The 22,547-nt window shown below is 46.2% G+C and overlaps 1 protein-coding gene across 1 annotated transcript; it reads right to left on the bottom strand.

Annotated features, from left to right (window-relative positions):
* Nucleotides 1-4,268: 4,268 nt before the first annotated feature.
* On the bottom strand, nucleotides 4,269-21,989 carry LOC145343501 (scrapie-responsive protein 1-like). The gene is made up of 3 exons (XM_080189751.1): nucleotides 21,918-21,989; nucleotides 20,887-21,131; nucleotides 4,269-5,252 (listed from the first exon to the last, which is right to left on the bottom strand). Exons 2-3 carry the CDS (start codon nucleotides 21,123-21,125, stop codon nucleotides 5,198-5,200), a joined length of 294 nt encoding a protein of 97 aa, XP_080045877.1. The 5' UTR covers nucleotides 21,126-21,131; nucleotides 21,918-21,989; the 3' UTR covers nucleotides 4,269-5,197.
* Between the last annotated feature and the right edge of the window lie 558 nt (nucleotides 21,990-22,547).

Below are 22,547 nucleotides of genomic sequence, written 5' to 3'. Positions count from 1 at the left end.
AGTACAGAAAGAGACCATTCGGCCCATCGAATCTGCACCGACCACAATTCCACCCAGGCCCTCCCTCCAAATTTTACCCACTAATCCCTCTAACCTATGCATCTTATGACAATAAGGGACAACTTTACTGTGAATTATGAAATACCCCCTTAAATAACTGCCACTGCTCCTCTTCCCAATTTAACCAATTTTCCTCAGCTAACTCTGACTTTATATCCTTGTAATTGCCATTATTTGAGAGTAAGGTGTGAAGGTGTGCCTGGATGATGATTGGGGGCAGGGGAGAAAGGGGGAAGAGAGAAGATTGTGTCAGATAGCCATTGGGGCCCGGGAGTGGTGGGGGCTATGTGCAAGTGGATCCAGGGTTTGGGGGGGGGGGCAGGGGTGAGGGGGGGTGGTTGTGGTGGTGGGGGGGGGTGGGATAAGGGGGTCAGTCATGTTGGGCGGGGAGTCTAATGTCTGTGGGGGCCAGAGGAAGACTGTATCTGGCCCGGGGGGGGGGGGGGGGGGGGGAGGGGAGGAGACGGGGGGGGTTGGTGGTGGGGGGATAAGATGTTGGGGGAGGGTCCAATGTCCGTGGGAGCCAGATCTGGCCCAGGAGGGATCTTGCAGGGGTGCTATTTATTTTAGTTTGTTTCCTGCGCATGTGCAGTCCGAGGCTCCGAGCGGAGCTGCAGGTTTTTGAGCATGTTAAGCCCCGCCCACTGCCTTCTGTAGCAAAAAACGGACGCGCCCAAAATTGTGTTGGTAGGGTGCTTAAGATTGGGCCTAAAAATGCGACCAAAAAAACGGATCTGGAACTCTCCCCGTTTCATGCCTGCCCGAGACTGAGAAAAAAAATTTAATAAAATCCGGTCTCGTACTTGCAGGTGCAGTTGCTCTGCTTCACAAGAGTGTCCATCAACCCCCACATGCTTCAGCTGCAGCACAGCACCTGCCTTGCTACATATATCAAGTTTCATTTGACTAACTTGTTTTCACATTTAGAAATTTTACTCAACGGTTGCCTGTAATTATGCCAAGTTATTTAACTATAAATTTAACGCAGTACGTACATCACCCCATTTGCAATTGTTTAAAATTGTTTAGAGAGATAAAATATTTTTTAAAAACTCACTAAACAATCACCTTCTCGCCTAATTAAAGCCCTGAACAATCACTAGCCACTGGAGGTTGAAAAAAAAATTTAAAAAGCAACATTGACTTCCTTTTCTGAAATGAGTTCACACCCAGGTTAGTGCATGTACCTCGCTGCACTCAGGCCTTATGGGATCATAGAACCCCTACAGTGCAGAAGGACGCCATTTGGCCCATTGAGTCTGCACTGACTCTCTGACAGAGCATCTTACCCAGGCTGACCTCTCCCCACCCCACCGCCCCATTCCCTTAACCCCACGCATTTACCCTGCAAATCACACTAATTTGCACATCTTTCATACTAAGGGGCAATTCAACATGGTCAATCCACCTAACCTGCACGTCTTTGGACTGTGGGAGGAAACCAGAGCACCCGGAGGAAACCCACGCAGACATGGAGAGAATGTGCAAACTCCACACAGACAGTGACCCAAGACCGGAACCAAACCCGGTTTCCTGGCGTTGTAAGGCAGCAGTGGTAAGCATTATGCCACCATGTGCCCTATGGGTATTATGGGTTGGGATCTTCACCACCTTCAAGTTCCCCTCCAGGCCACTCACCATCCTGACTTGGAAATATATTGTCCGTTCCTTCACTGTCACTGGCTCAAAATCCTAGAACTCACTCCCTGACAGCACTGTCAGCTTACCTACTCTATATGGACTGCAACGGTTCAAGAAGGCAGCTCACCACCATCTTCTCAAGGGCAATTAGGGAATGGGCAATAAATGTTGGCCCTTGCCAGGGTTGCTTGCACTCATTGAATCAATAAAAACAAGCATAACCTGACTATCGTTTTAGGTAGCTGAGTGAAGAATTACGATGTGGCGATGCTGGCGTTGGACTGGGGTAAACACAGTAAGAAGTCTCACAACACCAGGATAAAGTCCAGCAGGTTTATTTGGTAGCAAACGCCACTAGCTTTCGGAGCACTGCTCCTTCATCAGGTGGGTGGGAGTTCTTTTCTCAAACAGGGCATATAAAGACACAGACTCAATTTACAGAATAATGATTGAAATGCGAGTCTTTACAGCTAATCAAGTCTTAAAGGTATAGACACTGTGAATGGAGAGAGCGTTAAACACAGGTTAAAGACATGTATTGTCTCCAGATAGGACAGTTAGTGAGATTTTGCAAGTCCAGGCAAGTTGTGGGGGTTACAGATAACCCTGAGCAGAGACTGATAGCCAAGTTCTGCACACATGAGGACAGCCTCGACTGGGATTTTGGGTTCAAGTCACACTATCTGTAACTCCCACTCACCTGACGAAGGAGCAGTGCTCTGAAAGCTTGTGGCATTTGCTACCAAATAAACCTGTTGGACTTTAACCTGGTGTTGTAAGATTTCTTACTGTGAAGCATTATGCGCAGTTCTGGGGGGTGGGTGATGAAGGCAGGGAGAGGGGGAGTTGAGGGTGATGCAAATTGAATCCGAGGCCATATTCAGATCAGCTACGATCTTATTGAATGGAGGAGCAGCCTCAAGGGGATGAATAGCTCACGGCTGCTCCACATTCTTACGTTCTTATCTAGATAGGCTGGGCGAATGGGCCAGGAAATGGCAAATGGAATTTAATGTTGGCAAGTGTGAGGTGGTCCACTTTGGTAGGAAGAATGGTAGGAAGGACTATTTCTTACGGGGCGAAAAACTGCAGCAGGCGACGGTGCAGAGGGGCCTTGGGGTCCTTGTGCATGAGTCGCAAAAACCCAGCTTGCAGGTGCAGCAGGTGGTCAGGAAGGCTAATGGGATGCTGGCCTTCATAGCGAGGGGGATTGAATATAAAAGTAGGGAGGTCTTGCTGCAGCTGTATAGGGCATTGGTGAGGCCGCAACTGGAGTACTGTGTGCATTTTTGGGCGCCGCACCTGCGCAAAGATATTTTGGCCTTGGAGGGAGTGCAGAGGAGGTTTACTAGGCTGATACCGGAGTTGAGGGGGTTGAGCTATGAGGAGAGGCTGAATAAACTGGGCTTGTACTCGTTAGAGTTTAGAAGAATGAGGGAAGATCTCATTGAGACGTATAAGATGATGAATGGGATGGATAGGATAGAGGTGGAAAGACTCTTCCCGCTCAAAAAAGACAGTAGGACTAGGGGGCACAGCCTCAAGATAAAAGGGGGGCGGTTTAGAACGGAGTTGAGGAGGAACTTCTTCACTCAAAGGGTGGTGAATCTCTGGAATTCTCTGCCCGTTGAAGTGGTGGAGGCTGCCTCGCTAAATATTTTTAAGACGCGGGTTGATGGGTTTTTGATAGGAGAGGGGATTAAGGGTTATGGGGAGAGGGCGGGAAAGTGGAACTGAGCAGCGACAGATCAGCCATGATCTTATTGAATGGCGGGGCAGGCTCGAAGGGCTGGATGGCCTACTCCTGCTCCTATTTCTTATGTTCTTATGTTCTTATGTTCTTATGATCCTTTCAACCCAACTCATTTATTAATCATGACTCAGCTTCATGTCATTTTAACCAACTTCTTGTGATCATGGAACAGTCCCCTGTGTTTCCAGTAGAGGTCACACAACAGCAGTCCAGAGCAGGAAGCCCTGAGAAATGAAGGTTAATTGTATTCCAGTTTCGGCATGGTGGCATAGTGCCAGGAGATTTATCACAGGGCCAAGCGCCCAGGTTCGATTCCCGGCTTGGGTCACTGTCTGTGCAGAGTCTGCGCATTCTACCTGTGTGCCTGCCTGGGTTTCCTCCGGGTGCTCCGGTTTCCTCCCACAGTCCAAAGATTAGGTTGACTGGCTATGCTAAATTGCCCCTTAGTGTCAGGGGGGTTAGCAGAGTAAATACACAGAGTTGCAGGGATAGGGTGGGATTGTTGTCGGTGAAGGCTCAATGGGCCAAATGGCCTCCTTCTGCACTGTAGGCATTCTATGATCTGATTGCTCCTCTACTGCTCTCCAAGACACTGAAAGCCCTCAGTCATCTCCATCCCTGGTTGCCACATTTAACGCAATTTCCTTAAACCCATCCTTACCCCAGAGGGAATGGCCCGGGCAATCATTAAAATAATTTGCTTCTAATTAGGACTTAGGCAAGTAGTGTGTAGAGAGAGGAAAAAGAAAACTACAATCAGAGTCGGAATGTTTGTGAAATAAAAAAGCTTTTGACCAGCTGAAACTGTTTAAGTATTTTTATTATACCTTTCAAAACAGTGACAATATAACAATAAAATTGCTTTGATATATCATAAGAGAATCTATAAAATGGGGCGCTAAATAGTTTTTATGTTAAGTTTTAAGATGCCACAAATAGTAAGTGTTACTTGAATGTACATTTTGGAACAAGTAAGTTCACAGTTGCTGGGAAGACAAGCTGTGCAGGATCAAGAGAGAATTATGGAATTAGTTTGGATAAATATCAGTAATTTATATGCATTTGAGCTTGTTCTTTTAGCAGCAAGAAATTAAAAGTAAGATTGCTGCTAAACAATAATATATGACCATCATGTGAGATGGGCAACAGAAGCTGTTGACTCAAAGGCTACATTGAAGCACGTGTACAACTGAGTGTATTTTAGTGCTGACATTATCTAACAGGGTTAGACAGGGTAAGATTCAGAAAGAATGTCCCCGATGGTGGGGGAGTCCAGAACCAGGGGTCATAGTTTGAGGAGAAGGGACCTTTTAGGACTGAGGAGAAATTTCTTCACCCAGAGGGTAGTGAATCTGTGGAATTCACGACCAAAGAAAGTAGTTGAGGCCAAAATGTTGTCTGATTTCAAGAAGAAATCGGATGTAGCTCTTGGGGCTAACGGGATGAAGGGGGAATGGAGGATCAGGATATTGAATTCGATCAGCCATGATCAAAATGAATGGTGGAACAGGCTCAAAGGGCTGAATGGCCTCTTCCTGCTTCTAGTTTCTATTCTTTTGGGTCTATAAACATAGAAAATTATTTTACAATTGCTCACAGGGCATAACAGCTCTCATATGGTGAGTCACATTCTATATCTGTTTCTAAATAAAAGTTAGAAGTGTTCTGTACACAGGGAAGCACTTAATTCTTCATTTGGTTCCAGATGGTAAAAGGCTTTCCTGCTGCTGTTAGATTTCCTTCTTATTGAGAATTGCAAGGAATCACAAAAGAAATCTTTGGTCCAAAGAAAATGTCCCTGAAACAGAACAAGATTGATTCAGTCAAGCAAAATGCTGTTAAATGTCAACAGTTCCTTTAAGGCCACATGTCAGCTTTGACAAATACTGGCTGTGATAATTGAGTGGTGCTGGTTAACAAGTGGCAACAGTTAATGGGTGGCGCTAATCACTGATGATCAATGAATGGGAGCTAGTTAATGTGTGGTGTTAGTTAATTTTAACAGACTTCTCCTACTCGAGAAGGCATGGCCCCTGACTGCAGTTCTATCTTCATGCTGCATCCACACAAATGATTCCATTTGTGAATTTGCTGCATTGCGATTGTGGGGACTGCTTCCTCCCCTGTCTTGCACAGGGACACGACAACTCAATGTTCTACCCAGGGATAGTGTAATGAGTTCACAGAGGCACAAGTCCCTTCACCAGAATCCCTTTATTTACAATTCCAACAGCGGTGCACAGAGTGCTATCAGTCAGCAGCCCACCCCAGGGAGTGCCAGAGGAACTGACACTCCCGGTTATATACAAACTAGATCGGCCGATCAATTGCCTTCTCAATCAGGGGCCGCTTTTATGGCCCAACCAATTAAGCAAAATCAAATTAACTCAGGGACGATTCAAAAGGGGCCGCTCCTTAAAAGGAAGGGGACTGCCCGAAACAAAAGGCCTTTTCCTAGGTGGTGGGAGGTGTGGGCGGAGTTAATGGATAGCAGGCTGGTTTGTGCGGTGCGGTGGACTGGGCTTCATTCACTATCCTTTGTTTGCTCAGCTGTGATGTGGATTATAGAGACTGCACTGTAAAGATAGTCAGAAGCTTTTTCCCAGGGTGGAAGAGTCAATTACTAGGGGACATAGGTTTACGGTGCGAGGGGCAAGGTTGAAAGGAGATGTATGAGGCAGATTTTTTACATAGAACATAAGAAATAGGAGCAGGAGTAGGCCATCTAGCCCTTCGAGCCTGCCCCGCCATTCAATAAGATCATGGCTGATCTGAAGTGGATCAGTTCCACTTTCCTGCTTTCTCCCCATAACCTTTAATTCCCTTGTCTGTCAAAAACCTATCTACCCGTGTCTTAAATATATTTAGCAAGGTAGCCTCCACCACTTCAATGGGCAGAGAATTCCAGAGATTCACCACTCTTTGAGTGAAGAAGTTCCTCCTCAACTCCGATCTAAACTATCCCCCCTTATCTTGAGGCTGTGCCCTCTAGTCCTGCTGTCCTTTCTGAGCTGGAAGAATCTCTCTACCTCTACCCTATCCATCCCTTTCATTATCTTGTACGTCTCTATAAGATCCCCCCTCATCCTTCTAAACTCCAACAAGTACAGACCCATAGAGGCTGGTGGGTGCCTGGAACTCACTGTCAAGGGAGGTAGTGGAAGCGGATACAATAGTGACTTTTATGGGGCATCTTGATAAGTACATGAATAAAATGGGAATAGAGGGATACAGTCCCTGTAGGGGGTTTTAGTAAAGTTAGGCAGCATGGTCGGTGCAGGTTTGGAGGGCCGAAGGGCCTGTTCCTGTGCTGTAATTTTCTCTGTGTTCTCAAAATGGAAACTTAAAACATCAAATTAAAATGTGATTAAAGGGCTCAGTAATACACCCCAGTCCCTGTGATGTCCAGCGGACACACGAGGCATTAACAGTGTCCTAGGACACCGTATGCTCCCCCTCCAGGACACCCAGCCAAGAAGATACCCCTTAATCAGGGAGTTTGTATTCCAATAGGCCAACTTCAATGGCCTGATTAAAGTCATTACAGTTAGCTAATTCAATATAAATAGTGTTTGGAGGTGGGGGGGGAAGGGGGTATGGGGGGAGGTGGTGGTTGGGACCTTCTTCATGTTTGGCCCTCTGCGTGTGGACGGAGGTTGCTGAGGCCCAAAAATGCCAACGCCAGTTCCCAGCGCCATTCCTGGTGCCGGCTTTTTTAGAGGAGGAAGGTTCAGGGGACATGCCTCCACGCTGATGAACTCATTGGGAGCCTTGTTAAGCCTAAGTAAAGGAGGGCCACCAGAATTTCTCTTTCGGTGTCCACTTTTCCACATTGGTTGGGGACAGCTTAAAAGACAGGGATTGGTGAATGGCAGGGGAGGGGGTTGGTGGGAGCAATGGTCCAGGCAAGCATGGAGACTGTTGTCCTGGATGAGAGAGCCGGCTGCCCTGTCAATGTGCGCCCTCCCCTCCTCACCCCACACTGTGACGGCCTTGTTGGTGCGAGAGCTGAAGTTCTGTCCCTGTTACTTGCCACCAAAGCTTGCCGCTCATATTCAGCTGGCAGGCCACTGCTGAACACCTACCTGCCAATCTCCTTCAGACTGGGAACCTGTTGCCACGCCAACTAAGGAGGCAAGTCTATGAATATCACAGCAAGTGACTGTTTCTTCCTGGGAGCAGTTCTGGGTCCCAGAGACAGTCCTGTGCCAGGAGGGCACAACCCAATAACTTTGGCAAATAACTTTGTCAAGGAGATACTGTACATAATGGAGTAACTTAGATTTTCATTTACTCGGTCAAATAAGAGCAAACAAAGAAGCACAATTTTAAGCTACATTCACAGGAACACTGCTGACTCTCAGTGCCAGGGACCCGGGTTCAATCCCAGTCTCGGATGGCTCTCTGTGTTGGGTTTGCAAGTCCCCCCTTCCCCTATGTCTGCATGGGTTTCCTCTGGGTGCTCTGATTTCCTCCCACAGTCGAAAGATGTGCAGGGTTGGTGAATTGATCATGCTAAATTGCTCCCAAGATGCGTAGGTTAAAGGAATTAGTGGGGCAAGTGCTTGGTGTTACGGGAATAGGGTGTGGGGCAGGCTTAGGTAAGATGCTCTGTCGGAGAGTCAGTGCAGACTCGATGGGTCAAATGGCCTCCTTCGGCACGGTAGGGATTCTATGATTCAAGATAGACTAGCTATAAACTACTCAATTTGTAACATCGTGTAATTTATTACATTCAATCATGGTAAGTCATTATTTGGTAGCTCAGGATTCAATTATTCAGGCAAATTCAATTTAATTCATTTTAAAGTTGAATCTGTTGACAGGAGACATCTGATATGGAAAGAAATAATTTGACAAGCAAATCTTTCTTTGTGGAGAGCATATATTATTGATATGTTCTGATTTAGGACATTTCATTTACGATTGATTTATCCATTATTATTATCGACAACATAGACAAATGAATGTTTGGCTCAAAGCCTGGTGTGGTAGAAGTGGGTTCCAGTTCATGGGGCTCTGGCACCAGTACTGGGGAAAATGGGAGCTGTATCATTTGGGTGCTCGACATCTGAATTGTGCTGGGACCAGCTTTCTCGTGAGCTGCGTAACTGGGGATTTAGACAGGATTTAAAACTAAATAGTGGGGGAAAGGATCAAGTTTGGAAAGATGTGGCAAATCAAAAAGTAAAGTTAATTTATTAGTCAAAAGTAAGGCTTACATTAACACTGCAAGGAAGTTACTGTGGAATTCCCCTAGTTGGCACATTCGGGTCAATGTGCCTTACTGGCACGTCTTTCAGACTGTGGGAGGAAATTGGAGCACCTGGAGGAAACCCACAAAGACACGAGGAGAACATGCAAACACTACACAGGCAGTGACCCAGGGAATTGAACCCAGGTTCCTGGCGCTGTGAGGCAGCAGTCACTGTGCTACCGTGCCGCAGTACAGACAAGGCAAGAGAGAAACGAACACATATGGAAAATAATAAATAGACCGTGGCAGCAAGGGATAGAGTACAAATCTAAGAATAAATCCAGAGATAATGCCAGAAGTTACAAAAGTAATAAAAGGGCAAAACTAAAGGCTCTGTATCTGAATGCACGTCACGTTCAAAACTAAACACATGAACTGATAGTGCAAATACATTTAAATAATATGATCTGAGAGCCAGAGAGGTGGCTACAGGATAACTTTGATTGGGACCCGAACACTGAAGGGAAAATGACATTTAGGAAAGAGAGGCAGCTAGGAAAAGGTGGAGTGTGATTGGTTAATTAATGATGCTATTAGCACAATAAAGACTTAAGTTCAGGAAACCAGGATGTAGAAGTGGTTTGGGTAGAGACGTACCCACTTGGTAGGATGGAGTATAACAGAAGAAATAGTGGGAGTTTGTCAAAAAGCTATGGCGATAATCTTTGGGGGATTTTTATCTACTTAGAATTGGAAAAAAAAAATCAGATGGGGAAAAGTAGCCCAGAAAAAGATTCATAGAAAGTTTTCAGGATGGGTCCTGAGGGCATCACATACTGAAGCCAATGAGAGAGCAGCTAACGGATATTTGAAAAAAAGATTAAGAAAGTATTGTAAAATAAGACAAGGCAAATTAATTCAACAGGTATTTTTCATCAATCTTCACTTTAGAGAATACCAACCATCTCTGATCCTATTACTTACCCGTTCTTAGGGGATTTTCATTGCAGTGTTAATGTCAGCCTACTTGTGACTAATAAATAATCTTTACTTCATTAATGTTAACTATTCAAAAGAGAAAAGGATGATTTTCATTTATGTGGCACTTTGAAGAATAATTATTGGCCAGGACATGGGGCAAAAATCACCCACTTCTCCTTGAAATAGTGCCATGGGGTGTTTTAAATCCACACAAGAGGGCAAGGATCAATGTGGGGGTCTCAGTCATTTACAATCTATGTTAAAGACTTAGACAAAGAGGCAGAGATCTTAAGTTTTTTAAATTCTTTCACAGGATGAGGGCATCTCTGGTCAGGTCAGCCCTTATTGCTCATTTCTAGTTGTCCTGAAGAAGGATGGCAGTGAGCTGCCTTCTTGAACTACTGCATGTGGTGTAGGTACACCCACAGTGCTGTTAGGGAATGTGTTCCAGATTTGCTGTCAATACAAAGCTGGGTAGAAATTTAAGTTTTGAGGGGAACACAAAGCAAAACAGACAGGTTAAGTGAAGGGGCAACAAGGTGGCAGAGGGAGTGTAATGTGGGCGAATGTGAGGTTATTCGTTTAGGCTTGAATGAAAAAGCAGCATTTCTTTCAAAAGACATGAAACTTGTAAATTATAATGTTCAAACATTCCTATTAAAAAAAATACAATTTAACAGAATTCAGTGAAACCGGATTAAATCTGTAATCTCTTATTTAATCTCTTTATAATTACTTAGCTAAGATTTGTACATATACATGACATGGCTGCAAGCTGTGAGTGACCACACAATGACATGCTCGGCATCGTATCTATGAGTTATGAGAATGGGTGGCATGGTGGCGCAGTGGTTAACACTGCCGCCTCACAGCGTCAGGGACCTGGGTTCAATTCTGGCTTTGGATCACTGACTGTGTGGAGTTTGCACGTTCTCCCTGTATCTGCATGGGTTTCCTCTGGGTTCCTCCCACATTCCAAAGATGTGCGTGTTAGGTTGATTGACCATTGCTAAATTGCCCCTCAGTGTCAGGTGAAATAGGTGGGGTAATGGGGAAAGGGTCTAGGTAGGATTGCGGTCAGTGCAGACTCAATGGGCCGAATGGACTGTAGGGATTCTATGAGTTAACAAATAGAATTCAATGAACTTTGAATTAATTTCAGGAGTTGTTGCTGTGCCAGAGATCTCATGTAACATTTAATATAATTACTGTACTGTGTGTCTCCTTAGGACATTCAGATTTCCATAACTTTTAGGCTTAAGATGAGACTCAAACGTTTGCGTGATTTAACAGGCTCCTTGCCATTTTCTCTATGCATTGGTGAAGGATATAATAGACATGGGTAAGATGGGTATAGAGGGACATGGGCCAAACACGGACAATTGGGACTAGCTTCGTGGTTAGAAAAAGGGTGGCATGGACAAGTTGGGCCGAATGGACTGATTCCACGCTGCAAACCTCTATGACTCTATAAATACACAGTAGCCATTCATCGCAGGATTGGTTAGGGCGGTAGACTTCACCGACATAATCATTTCCATCAACTTGGTGCTCATCTCTTCCGACACAAATGCAATTCTGTGATTCCTGATCACTGGTCTTCTCCTGGAGAATAGTGAGCCCCTGAGACAGGCTTGCAGTTCATCCACTGGCTACCGATTTACTGAAATACTTCGAGAATGAGCTGGATCTGATTCTGGCCGGTGCTGAGATCACCTCATACTAAAAGCAGTGCTGCGGAGCATGAGGACCAGCAACCTCCTCGACTGGGTTTGATCGCTTAAAGTGTTTGGGGAAGAACGTCCCAGATTTCTTATCTAAAATCAGGTGGAATTTTGAATTTTTCTTTGACTCCCAGGTTTTCAATAGGAATCCAGATCAAGTAATGCACTTGGCATTGTGAATGTGTGTGGCGGAATGTTTGATGTTGGACCTCTTCAGTCCCTTCTCAATCACTCCACCCCTCTCCTTGCCTATTCGCTTAGGCTAAAAGAGCCTGTTCCTGCCTTTATGTTGTATTTGACCAAGGTGAACTGTTGACCACATATCCCCACTAACTATTTCCAACTCCACCCCCACCCCACTTCAGCTGGTGCTGAAATCCTCATCCATTCCTTTGTTACCTCCAGACTTAACTATTCCAACACACTCCTGGATGACCTCCTGTCTTCCACCTTCTTCAAATCTCTGCTGCCCATGTCCTAACCAGCAGCAAGTTCTGTGCGCTTGTCAGGGATCTACATCGGCTTACAGTCTGCCAATACCTCGATTTTATCATCTCGTCTTTATTTTCCAAATCTCTCTATGGCCCATCTCTGTAATCTCCTCCAGCCCCACAACCCTCTAAGATCTCCCAGTTTCATTCATTTTAGCCTCTCGCACATCCCTGGTTTTAATTACTCCACTCTCTGTGGCCATGCCTTAATTTTTCGAAGCTCCATACTCTCGAATCTCTACCTCACTTTCCTCCTTTAGGCCACATTTCGGTCGAGCTTTTGCATATCAGTCCTTAAACCTCCTTGTATGATTTGGTGTCAAATTTTGTTTGATAATTCTTTGTGACAAGTTTTGGGTCCCTTAAAGAGTGCTACATGGATACAAGTTTTTGTTGTCCGTTGCTCATTTTAACATAATCTATCTGTGCCATTAATTGTCTGTCAAATTAAATTACATAATTAAAGAAAATAAAAGACTCTTACAATGTCACTCAAAAATGTCTCAAAATGTCTTGAATGCAGGTTGTTACATACATGTAGCATGTTTGATGTGGAAAATGTCTCAGGGCACTTTACAAAGGGAACAGAAAAAAAGTCATAATAGGTAAACAAGCAGTTGTCTAGACGCTGGGGGAAGGAATAAGTAGGCCACTAAAATCTTGGCAGAGAGGATAGATTTGGAGAAGGTTCTTAAAGGTGGAAAGACTTGGAGAGAGAGAGTTTGAGGGAGATTGGTTGAAGAAATAAAGGAAGGAGAGGCTGCATTGAAGGTGAGAATCAGAGAGCTGAAGGATGCATGTGTATAGTGCCTGTCAAATCCAAGGGCCAGTGTGAAGAATAGTAATGAGATGAATGGTCTTTACTCTTCCTATGGAGTAGATTGGACAGTGAATCTGTAAGTGTGCATTCAAACACAGAAATTAGGATGTTGTCCGCTTTTAAGAATGGATACAGGAGCAAGAGTAGACCAGATAGCTCATTAAATTTGAAGATTTGAGTTTAGAAATAGGGATGTTTTATTGCAATTATACAGTGTATCAGTGAGGCCACACCTGGAGTATTATTTGCAGTTTTGGCATTCTTATCTGAGGAAGTGCAGCGAAGGTTTACCAGGCTGATTCCTGGGATGGCAGGTCGGTAACATGAGGAGAGACTAAGTCAGCTAGGATTCTATTCATTGGAGTTTAGAGAGTGAGAGGGGATCTCATAGCAATTTATAAAATTCTAACGGGATCAGACAGGGTAGATTCACATATCTGGCATAGTCGGGACCTTGCTGGGAACCGGGGGGAACAGCAGGGAAATCATTTAAATCAATTTTTAATCTTGGGGGTATCTGTCGGGGAGGGGCGGGGCCTGCTGGGAGAGGAATCATCACTGTTGGGGTGGGGGAGGGAATGTTGGAGATCAGGGCACTCCTGGACGGGGGGAATTGGGGGTCAGGGCTGGTCTGGGAATGCTCGTGGGGGAGGGCGGCACTGTGGAGGGTCCCTGGCTGGCCAGTATTCGAACTGGTCAGCAAAGTGCAGACTGACAGTTTGGGGCCACTGCGTATGCGCACGAGTTCAGATTCTGGCACGAATAGGCCCCACACCCAAAGCTTATAATGACATTCACGAGAGTGACCTCTGCGTTGCACAGAGTGTGGGAGGCTGCAGTGTGAACTCCCGCTGAAAAAACAATCGTGATTTACACCAGTTTTTTCCTGCAAATCCAGCACTTTGAGATTAAGCACTTAGAGATCTTTCTCTACACCTAGCTATGACTGCAACACTACATTCTGCAACCTCTCCTTTCCTTCTCTATGAACGGTATGTCTTGTCTGTTAGGCGCGCAAGAAACAATGCTTTTCACTGTGTGTTAAAACATGTGACAATAATAAATCAAATCAAATTTGATCTTTTTTGGGAGAATTGCACCCCCCCCACCCCACACACACACACACAATCTATCTATCTCCGTTTTAATTGTATTCCACGAAGGCACATCCATAATCCTCTATAGATTCACAACCCTTTGAGTGAAGAAATATCTCCTCATCTCAGCTGTAAATTATTGGTCCCTTACCCTGAAACTTGAAGATGAAATATAATGTGAAGTTATGCACTTTGGTAGGAAGAATAAAGGAGCTGAATATTACTTAAATGGAGAAAGATTGAAGCACAGGGGGATTTGGGGTCTTCGTACATGTTTCAAAAAATCTAGCATCAAAGTTCAGGAAATAACAAGGAAGGCAAAAGGAACATTGGCCTTTATTTCAAAGGGAAGGGAGTAGAAAAATGGGGAAGACTTGCTAAAAGTATATGAGGCACTAGTTAGACTGTAAGTAGTTTTGGTCCCTTTACGTAAGGAATGATGTATTGGTGTTCAACCTGGTGTTGTCAGACTTTTTACTGTGTTCGAGGAAGTCCAGAGGAGGTTCACTCGGTTGACCCCGGAGGGATTTTCTTATGAGGAGAGGTTGAGTAGGTTGGGCCTGTACTCACTGGAGTTTAGAAGAATGAGAGGCGACCTTATTGAGATATATCGGATTCTCGGGGGCTTAACAGGGTAGATGCTGAGCAGCCATTTTCCCTTGTGACTGAACGAGGATCAGAGGGCTTAATCTCACTGTAAGGGGAGGTCACCCATTTAGAAGGAGATGAGGAGGAATTTCTTCTCTCAGAAGGTAGTGAATCGGTGGAATTCTTTACCACAGAGAGCTATAGAGGCTGGGTCATTAAGTATGTTCAAGGCTGAGACAGACAGATTTTCAATCAGTAAGGGAATCAATGGTTTATTTATTATTTATTAGTCACAAGTAAGGCATTAACACTGCAATGAAGTTACTTGAAATTCCCCTAGTTGCCACACACCGGTGCCTGTTTGGATCAATGCACCTAACCAGCATGTCTTTCAGACTGTGGGAGGAAACTGGAGCACCCGGAGGAAACCCACGCAGACACGGGTAGAACGTGCAAACTCTACACAGACAGTGACCCAAGCCGGGAATCGAACCCAGGTCCCTGGCACTGTGAGGCAGCAGTGCTAATCACTGTGCCACCGTGCCGCCCACCATGGGGATTATAGGGATAAGATAGGAAAGTGGAGTTGAGGATTATTCAGGGCGATTTTCCCATCACGACCTGCAACTTTTCTGGTGGGCCGGACTGGGAGATGCGCATTGTCGACCTTTTCCCAGGATTTCCAGGAACACACGCACATCTCCCAGAGCTGGAGAACAGTCAGAGTCTGGCCCACGCTGGAAACTGGCGGGAAGGCAGGTAAGTCATTCGAATCTTCTTTTTAATGCAATTTAAATATGCTTCGCATTTCATTATCGGGAACTTGCCGATCCCGATTGAATCTCCCATTCCAGCGGGGTTTAGAGTAACTCCCCGCATTTGGGGAACTAGCGGGAGACCCCACCGGAATGAAGGGGGGGACAATGGGGGCCTCCCAGGAGTCGGGTAGTGGGAGGGAAGGTGCCCTCTGGGCATGTGCACCCTGGCAGTGCCAGCCTGTGCCCCCGGCACTGCCCAAGGGGCAAAGTGCCCATGCCCAGGGGACACATTGGTGCTGCTCATCATGCATCAGTCAGTGACAAGGGGGTGGGACCTACTGTGGGTGGGGCCGAGAGGTTAATTGGTGGAGGTGGGTGGGGGGTCCCGCTGCCACTCTGCCGACTGGATCAGTCTGGGACGAAGGGAGGGCAGCGATTGGGATGGGCTGGTTGGGGGGGGTGGGGAATGGAGGGGGGGGAGGGGTTGGTGGTGGGGAGGGAAGGTGGTGGTGGTGGTGGTGGGAGGCAGTCTGCTGGGGGTGGGGGGGGTTTACCTCGCGGAGGGGGTTTGACCCCAGGAGAGAGGGTCAGCGGGAGGAGGGGGGGAGGAGGGGTTCTGCCAGGGTGAGGGAGTGGGAGGATCGCCACTGCTGAGTGTGGGACATGGGGTCAGTCCGGGGCAGGGGGATGGGTCAGGGCTGACCTGGGAATTGTTGTGGGGGTTACCATCGGGCTGTGGGGGGATGGAGGGCAGCATTGCAGGTTGGGCCAGCGATGGAGCTGACCAGCAAAAGGGGAGACTGACAGATCGGGACCACTGCGCACGTACAGAGTTCCAGAACTGTCAGACTCCGGCACGAATAGGCTCCACCATTTTTAATGAGATTCACGATTGGGACCTCTGCAGTGCACACAGTGGGGAATCTTCGAGTGCGAAGTTGAACTGAGAAAACAGTCGTGACCTGGGACAGTTTTCCTACCAATTCAGCACTTTTGGGAGAATCGCCCCAGTTATTTAAGATCAGTCATGAATGATCCAGTTGAATGGTGGAGCAGACTCGATGGGCTGAATGGCCTACTCCTACTCCTACATATTATGATCAGACTGTTCCCTTGTTCTCAACTCCTCGGCCAGAAGAAACAACCTCTCTCTCTCTACCCTGTCAAATTCCTCCCGAAGCTTGAATATTTCAAGGAGATTACCTCTCATTCTTCCGAACTCCCGGGAATGTAGACTTAACTTATTCAGCCCCTCATCATAAGATAATCTCATTGCAAGCCAGTGAACCTTTGCTGAACTGTCTCCCTTGCGAGTGTATCCTGCCTTAAATATGACAAAATTGCACATAGTTCTCCAGGTGCCATTTGCTCTCTACCTCTGCAATATTTTAACATAAGAACATAAGAAATAGGAGCAGGAGTAGGCCATCTGGCCCTTCGAGCCTGCCCCGCCATTCAATAAGATCATGGCTGATCTGTCGTGGCTCAGTTCCACATTCCCGCCCTCTCCCCATAACCCTTAATCCCCTCGCTTATCAAAAACCCATCAACCCACGTCTTAAAAATATTTAGCGAGGCAGCCTCCACCACTTCAACGGGCAGAGAATTCCAGAGATTCACCACCCTTTGAGTGAAGAAGTTCCTCCTCAACTCCGTTCTAAACCGCCCCCCCTTTATCTTGAGGCTGTGCCCCCTAGTCCTACTGTCTTTTTTGAGCGGGAAGAGTCTCTCCACCTCTATCCTATCCATCCCATTCATCATCTTATACGTCTCAATGAGATCTCCCCTCATTCTTCTAAACTCTAACGAGTACAAGCCCCGTTTATTCAGCCTCCCCTCATAGCTCAACCCCCTCAACTCCGGTATCAGCCTAGTAAACCTCCTCTGCACTCCCTCCAAGGCCAAAATATCCTTGCGCAGGTGCGGCGCCCAAAACTGCACACAGTACTCCAGCTGCGGCCTCACCAATGCCCTATACAGCTGCAGCAAGACCTCCCTACTTTTATATTCAATCCCCCTCGGACTTGGATCCAATGTCCAGAGTAAACTTGGCATTGAAATCCATGTAATGGCATAAAGTTGTGGCATTCACTCACCAGGTACCCATTAGACGTGACAGAAAACATTAGGCTGGTACCTTCAAGCGTAGTGAATTTTTAATGCCACGCTAAGTCTCAATTAATGTCAAACAATCTCTTTGGCACTGGAAGTTTACTTTTATAAGAGTGGAGTCCCATTCTTTCAGAGTTTAATTATTGTTTGAGATTTTTTAAAACTTAAATTATTTTGACTTTGCCTTTCCATCTCCTCCCCTTTGTTTTGCTTTCTGTACAATTGTACAATGAATTAACTGATATTTCTTGATGTAATCATTCACTCTAAGCAAGACAGGGTGGTTGTTAGATTGCCAATTCATATAATGTCTGGATTTCTTGAAAAACAAACAAAAATACAATTTTAAAATTGTTTTTGTGAGAAATTAAAAAGGAAACAGCACATTCAATGTGCATCCTTGTATGGAATCACAATATTTTTCATACGTATTTTAAATGTTAGATTCTATGTTATCTCAGTGACAACTTTAAGGCTGAAGATTACATTGCTTGCTCAAGCCACAGATCTCCTGTGCAAGGTGCCATGCTGTGAAGGCTCCCTTGTAATTGTAGGCCAGAACTTCCAAGGAATGCCGCAGTCGGACTACAACAGAATCCCTGTAGTGCAGAAGGAGGCCATTCAGTCCGTCAAGTCTGCACCAACTCTCCTTGAAAGCATCTTTTTTAAAATTAATTTGTGGGACATGGGAGTCACCGCCTGGACCAGCATTTATTGCCCATCCCAAGTTACCCGAGGGCAATGAAGAGTCAACCACATTGCTGCGGCTCTAGAATCACAAGTAGGCCAGACTTTGTGATTCCAGAGCCGCATGGTAGCACAGTGATTAGCACTGCTGCTTCACAGCTCCAGGGTCCTGGGTTCGATTCCTGGCTCGGCTCACTGTCTGTGTGGAGTTTGCACATTCTCCTTCTGTCTGTGTGGGTTTCCTCCAGGTGCTCTGGTTTCCTCTCACAGCCCAAAGATGCGCCGGTTAGGTTGATTGGCCATGCTTAGAAATTGCCCCTCAGTGTCCAGGGATGTGTAGGTTAGAAGGATTAGTGGGTATAATATGTAGGGATATGGGGGTAGGGCCTGGGTGGGACTGTGTTCGGTGCGGACTTGATGGGCTGAAGGGCCTCTTTCTGCACTGTAGGGTTCTATGATCTAGACTGGGTAAGGATGGCAGATTTCCTTACCTGAAGGACATTAGTGAACCAGATGGGTTTTTCCAACAAACGACAATGGCTTCATGGTCATCAATAGATTCTTAATTCCAGATTTTTAAAAATTGAATTCAAATTCCACCAGCTGCCATGGAGGGATTCGAATCTGGGTCCCCAAAACATTAGCTGAGTTTTAACCACAGCTGGTACCAGAGTCTCAAGCGTATAATCCCGGTGGCAGCTCAGTCTGGTACCACTAGGCCATCACCTATCTAGACTCGCCCCTGTAACCTCTTGTATTTAGCATAGCTAATCCACCTAATCTACACATCTTTGGATACCAAGGGGCAATTTAGCATGGCCAATCCACTTAACCTACACACCTTTGGAGTATGGGAGGAAACCCAAGCACCCAGAGGAAGCTCACGCAGACACGGAGAGAATGTGCAAACTCAGCACAAACAGCCACCCAAGACCAGAATTGAACCTGGGTCCCTGATGCTGTGAGGCAGCAGTGCTAACCACTGTGCCACCGTGCCACCCCTATTCCACTCCTTTTTACATATGCTGGAGACCAGCTGCACATCTTGTGTCCGAGCTTCTGACTCAGGCCTCTTTAGAAAAATGCGACGTATTGGGTTCCTAAGGCCTTCCTTATGGAATAGCAGAGTCAGAGGAAAGGAAGCCTTAAAGAAGTAGGTTTAAATATCCAAGCCAAATTGAGAAGGGGGGATTAAGACGGAGTGGGGGAAGTAGTTGTGGGGTACTGGGAGGAGGGAGGTGCTGTTTGGGCGTGTAGCTAGGATCAGGACAGGGATTAGTTGTGGGACTGGGAGGGTGTTTGGGGGGGGTGGTGACGGGGATATGGGTGTTAGTTGTGGAAACAGGGTGGGGGGGTGGTAGTCTTGTCGTCCAGTGGGGATTTGGGGATGTCACGAGGTCGTTGGGGGGATCAGGAGGGTGGTCAGGTGGGGAGGGGTTGGGGATTAATTATGGGGTTCATTGAGATAGTCGTGCCTACTGGAGGAGGGGGAGGGGGAGGGGGAGTGGGGGAGGTTCGGGAGGCGGCCCAGGGATTAAAAATGCTTTAAATTCCTAATTTTTTTCCTGGGTAACTATTCAGCGAAGAGAGTCAGAATCATCTAAAGTCTCTGATTTAAATTGGAATTTCAGAGCAGAGGGTTGCACCAGAAGTTTAAACTTCCCAGGCAATTCCTGTCCTTGTGTCGGGACTTCCAACCTGTCCCCCAGACATCATCTGGGGTATACGCCCTGGGTGCCACTCCCCTGGAGCTCGGCAGTTCAGGGCCAGTAATTCACTGCTCAAAGGACCATTAACTGTCTGATTTCAGCTCTAGGTAAGAGGGAGAGCCGTTCCTCAGCACTGACCACAAAGTCTGGGCTGGTGACTTTATGTAGATAAACAGAATTGAAACAAATCCCCTCAAACAGGAATAACATTAAACCAGTGTCCTGTCTGTGCACTGGCTGGATGTGGTTCGGGGCCACTGCTCATGTGCACAGACCTGCTGGTTTCAGTCTCTTGGGCGAGAATAGACCCCGTTCCCCGTAATCTAATGATATTCACGCTTTTGGTTTCTTCATTGCACAGAGTGTGGGAGATTCGAATGTGAACTCCCATCGAAAAACCCAACGTGAATTGCTCCAGTTTTCCCGCAAACTCAACATTTAGAAGTTTTTGGGGAGAATTCCGCCCAGGTGTTTCACACTTGTCGGTGCAGACTCGATGGGCCGAAGGGCCTCTACTGCCCTGTATGATTCTGTGATTACATTATTGGCTGGTAAACACTTCAGGTACAGGGGATAAAAGGCATTTTTTAATGCAAATTATTTACAAGTAACTCATTGCATGTGAAAACTCCTCAGGGAGGGGTGCGGGGTGTGGGGGGGGGGGTGCCTGAGGGTGTTTATTTTGTTTATTAGTGTCACAAGTAGGCTTGCATTAACACTGCAACAAAGTTAATGTGAAAATCCACTAGTTGCCACACTCCGGCGCCTGTTCGGGTACACTGAAGGAGGGTTTATCATGGCTGATGCGCCTAACCAGCACGTCTTTTGGACTGTGGGAGGAAAGTGGAGCACGGCAGGAAACCCACGCAGATATGGGGAGGATGTACAAACTCCACACAGACAGTGTCCCAAGCCGGGAGTTGAATTTAGGTGCGGTGGGGCAGCAGGGCTAACCGCTGTGCCACCGTGATGCCCTCTGTGCCACTGGCATGTTGGTAATAAACTAAAAGACACTCCACGCATCCACAGAATTGGTGTTGTAGGGAAGAGCGAATTGTAAATATTCAGTATCATTATTAAACTAGACTTGGCAGTATTTATCAGCGAATCGCAGTACAGTACAGGGAAAATAAAAGTGTGTACTAGTTTGGTAAGTGACTCATTTACTCCTGGCACTGTTCGCAAGTTTAGTGGTTGTGTTAAAGCTGCTCCCCCTGGCGGTGCTGTGAGCTATGCTGCTGGCGGTGTCTGTAACAGGAGCGACTTACTTGGGACAACAAAGCAATTCCTGGAAATTGCAATAGCAGACGACCTCGCAGTCGTTCCCGGCCCAGAAGTGATCCGCCAGCCCCTTGTCAATGGGTCGCAAGTGCTCGGTCCCAGCGGGGATGTTGTGGCAGCTTCTTCGACCCTTCAGCAGTTTTTTGTAGCAAGACATACGATTGGCAGGCATGGCTTGGGCAAGGAGCAGAGAGCTCAGAAGCAGGAAAGTAGTGAGCACTCTCATCTTTAACTGTGGAGCAGAAGATGGCAAAGGTCCTTTATCGACATATTGTATCTGAGAGACACACAGATATATAACATAACATCTGCCATATGTAATACATATTATATAATACATAACTTCTCAACCCCTGGACAAGAAAGGCGCTGATTTCAATTTTGTAACTCCTTTTTGTAACCCAAATATTTACTTTAAAAAAAAATCAATTTAGGAATAATTTCTGAATGAATTCGACATCCGCCAACTCAGACCTGAGCTTGGGGACGACACAAGCCATTGAATTCTCTATTAACTGGAAGCCAATCTATTACACACGGATAGTCTTGCAACCCAGGCAAGAGTGTGGGTCGATCACTCTTTCGTCAGTCATTCTCAGCCAGACAGGGTGGTTGCTACGCTACCAATTCATGTAGCAATCCAGATTTATTGAAAAAAAACAAGCAAAAATAACACACACACAAATACATACATGTATACAAATATATATATATATACACACACACACATATATCTGTAATGACTGCACTTGTGAGAATTGAAGAGAGGGAAAACACATGCAGTGGTAAGACATATATGCAACCAAGACTGTTAAAAAAAACTTGAATAAATTCCTAACTACAGCCTTTATTTCCAATTTGGATAGTCTTAAATTGTGCAGATGTAAAAGATAATTAACTGGAGCAGCGATATATGTTACATTGAAGATTGCTCGCTAAGGTACAGCTGCTATTTTTTTAATTTGCAGGATTTCGAATATAGATTTGTTTATATTTATGCGGTTTAAAGACCACTTACCTTTCTGGAGTGGTGTGTGCCTACAGCTGAGCGAGGCAGATGTGGACTCCTATAGACGCCTAGGCACTTTACCCTTCCTCCCTCCCCTCTCTCTCAGTGTGGGTTGGAAAAAGACACGGCCACAAACGGGGCTTTGTGCTGGGTCTCGGGTAATTGCCAAGGTTTGTAGCCAGCCAGTCAATCACACACACTCTCTCTCTCTCCCCCTAGCTACCCAGGGATTTTAACTAGCCAGGATCTGCAGGGGGTAGGGGGCTGGGGGTAGGGGGTGTGGGGGAGGGACGAGGGGGGAGGATTAAGTGTCGAGCGAGAAAAGAAACACTTTTGGAAAGAAACAGCGATTTGCACAGAGCAGGAGGGAAGAGATGGGGCCTCAGTCTGTGCACTATCAAGCTCCGAGGGTGGAATTAAGATCCATCCGGCTCAAAGCTCTCCTTTGTCTCCCAGTCACTTACAGACCTGTCTCTCGGCCAGTCCCCTCTATTGAAATGAAAGAAACTTGCAAAGGAAACATTCGGTGGAGGGCGAGAGAAAGAGGAGCATGGGCTCTCGTGCAGTGAGCCAGTATAGACCCGCTGGGCCGAATGGCTCCTGCTGTTTTTATGATTTAATAATTCCGTCTGGGGTTTG

This window comes from Carcharhinus amblyrhynchos, chromosome 5 (genome assembly GCF_965287045.1).
Source record: "Carcharhinus amblyrhynchos chromosome 5, sCarAmb.v2.hapA, whole genome shotgun sequence".
NCBI classification, from domain to species: Eukaryota; Metazoa; Chordata; class Chondrichthyes; order Carcharhiniformes; family Carcharhinidae; genus Carcharhinus; species Carcharhinus amblyrhynchos.
The sequence above is the reverse complement of the archived record's forward strand: the minus strand, read 5'-3'. Positions and strand labels throughout refer to the sequence as shown.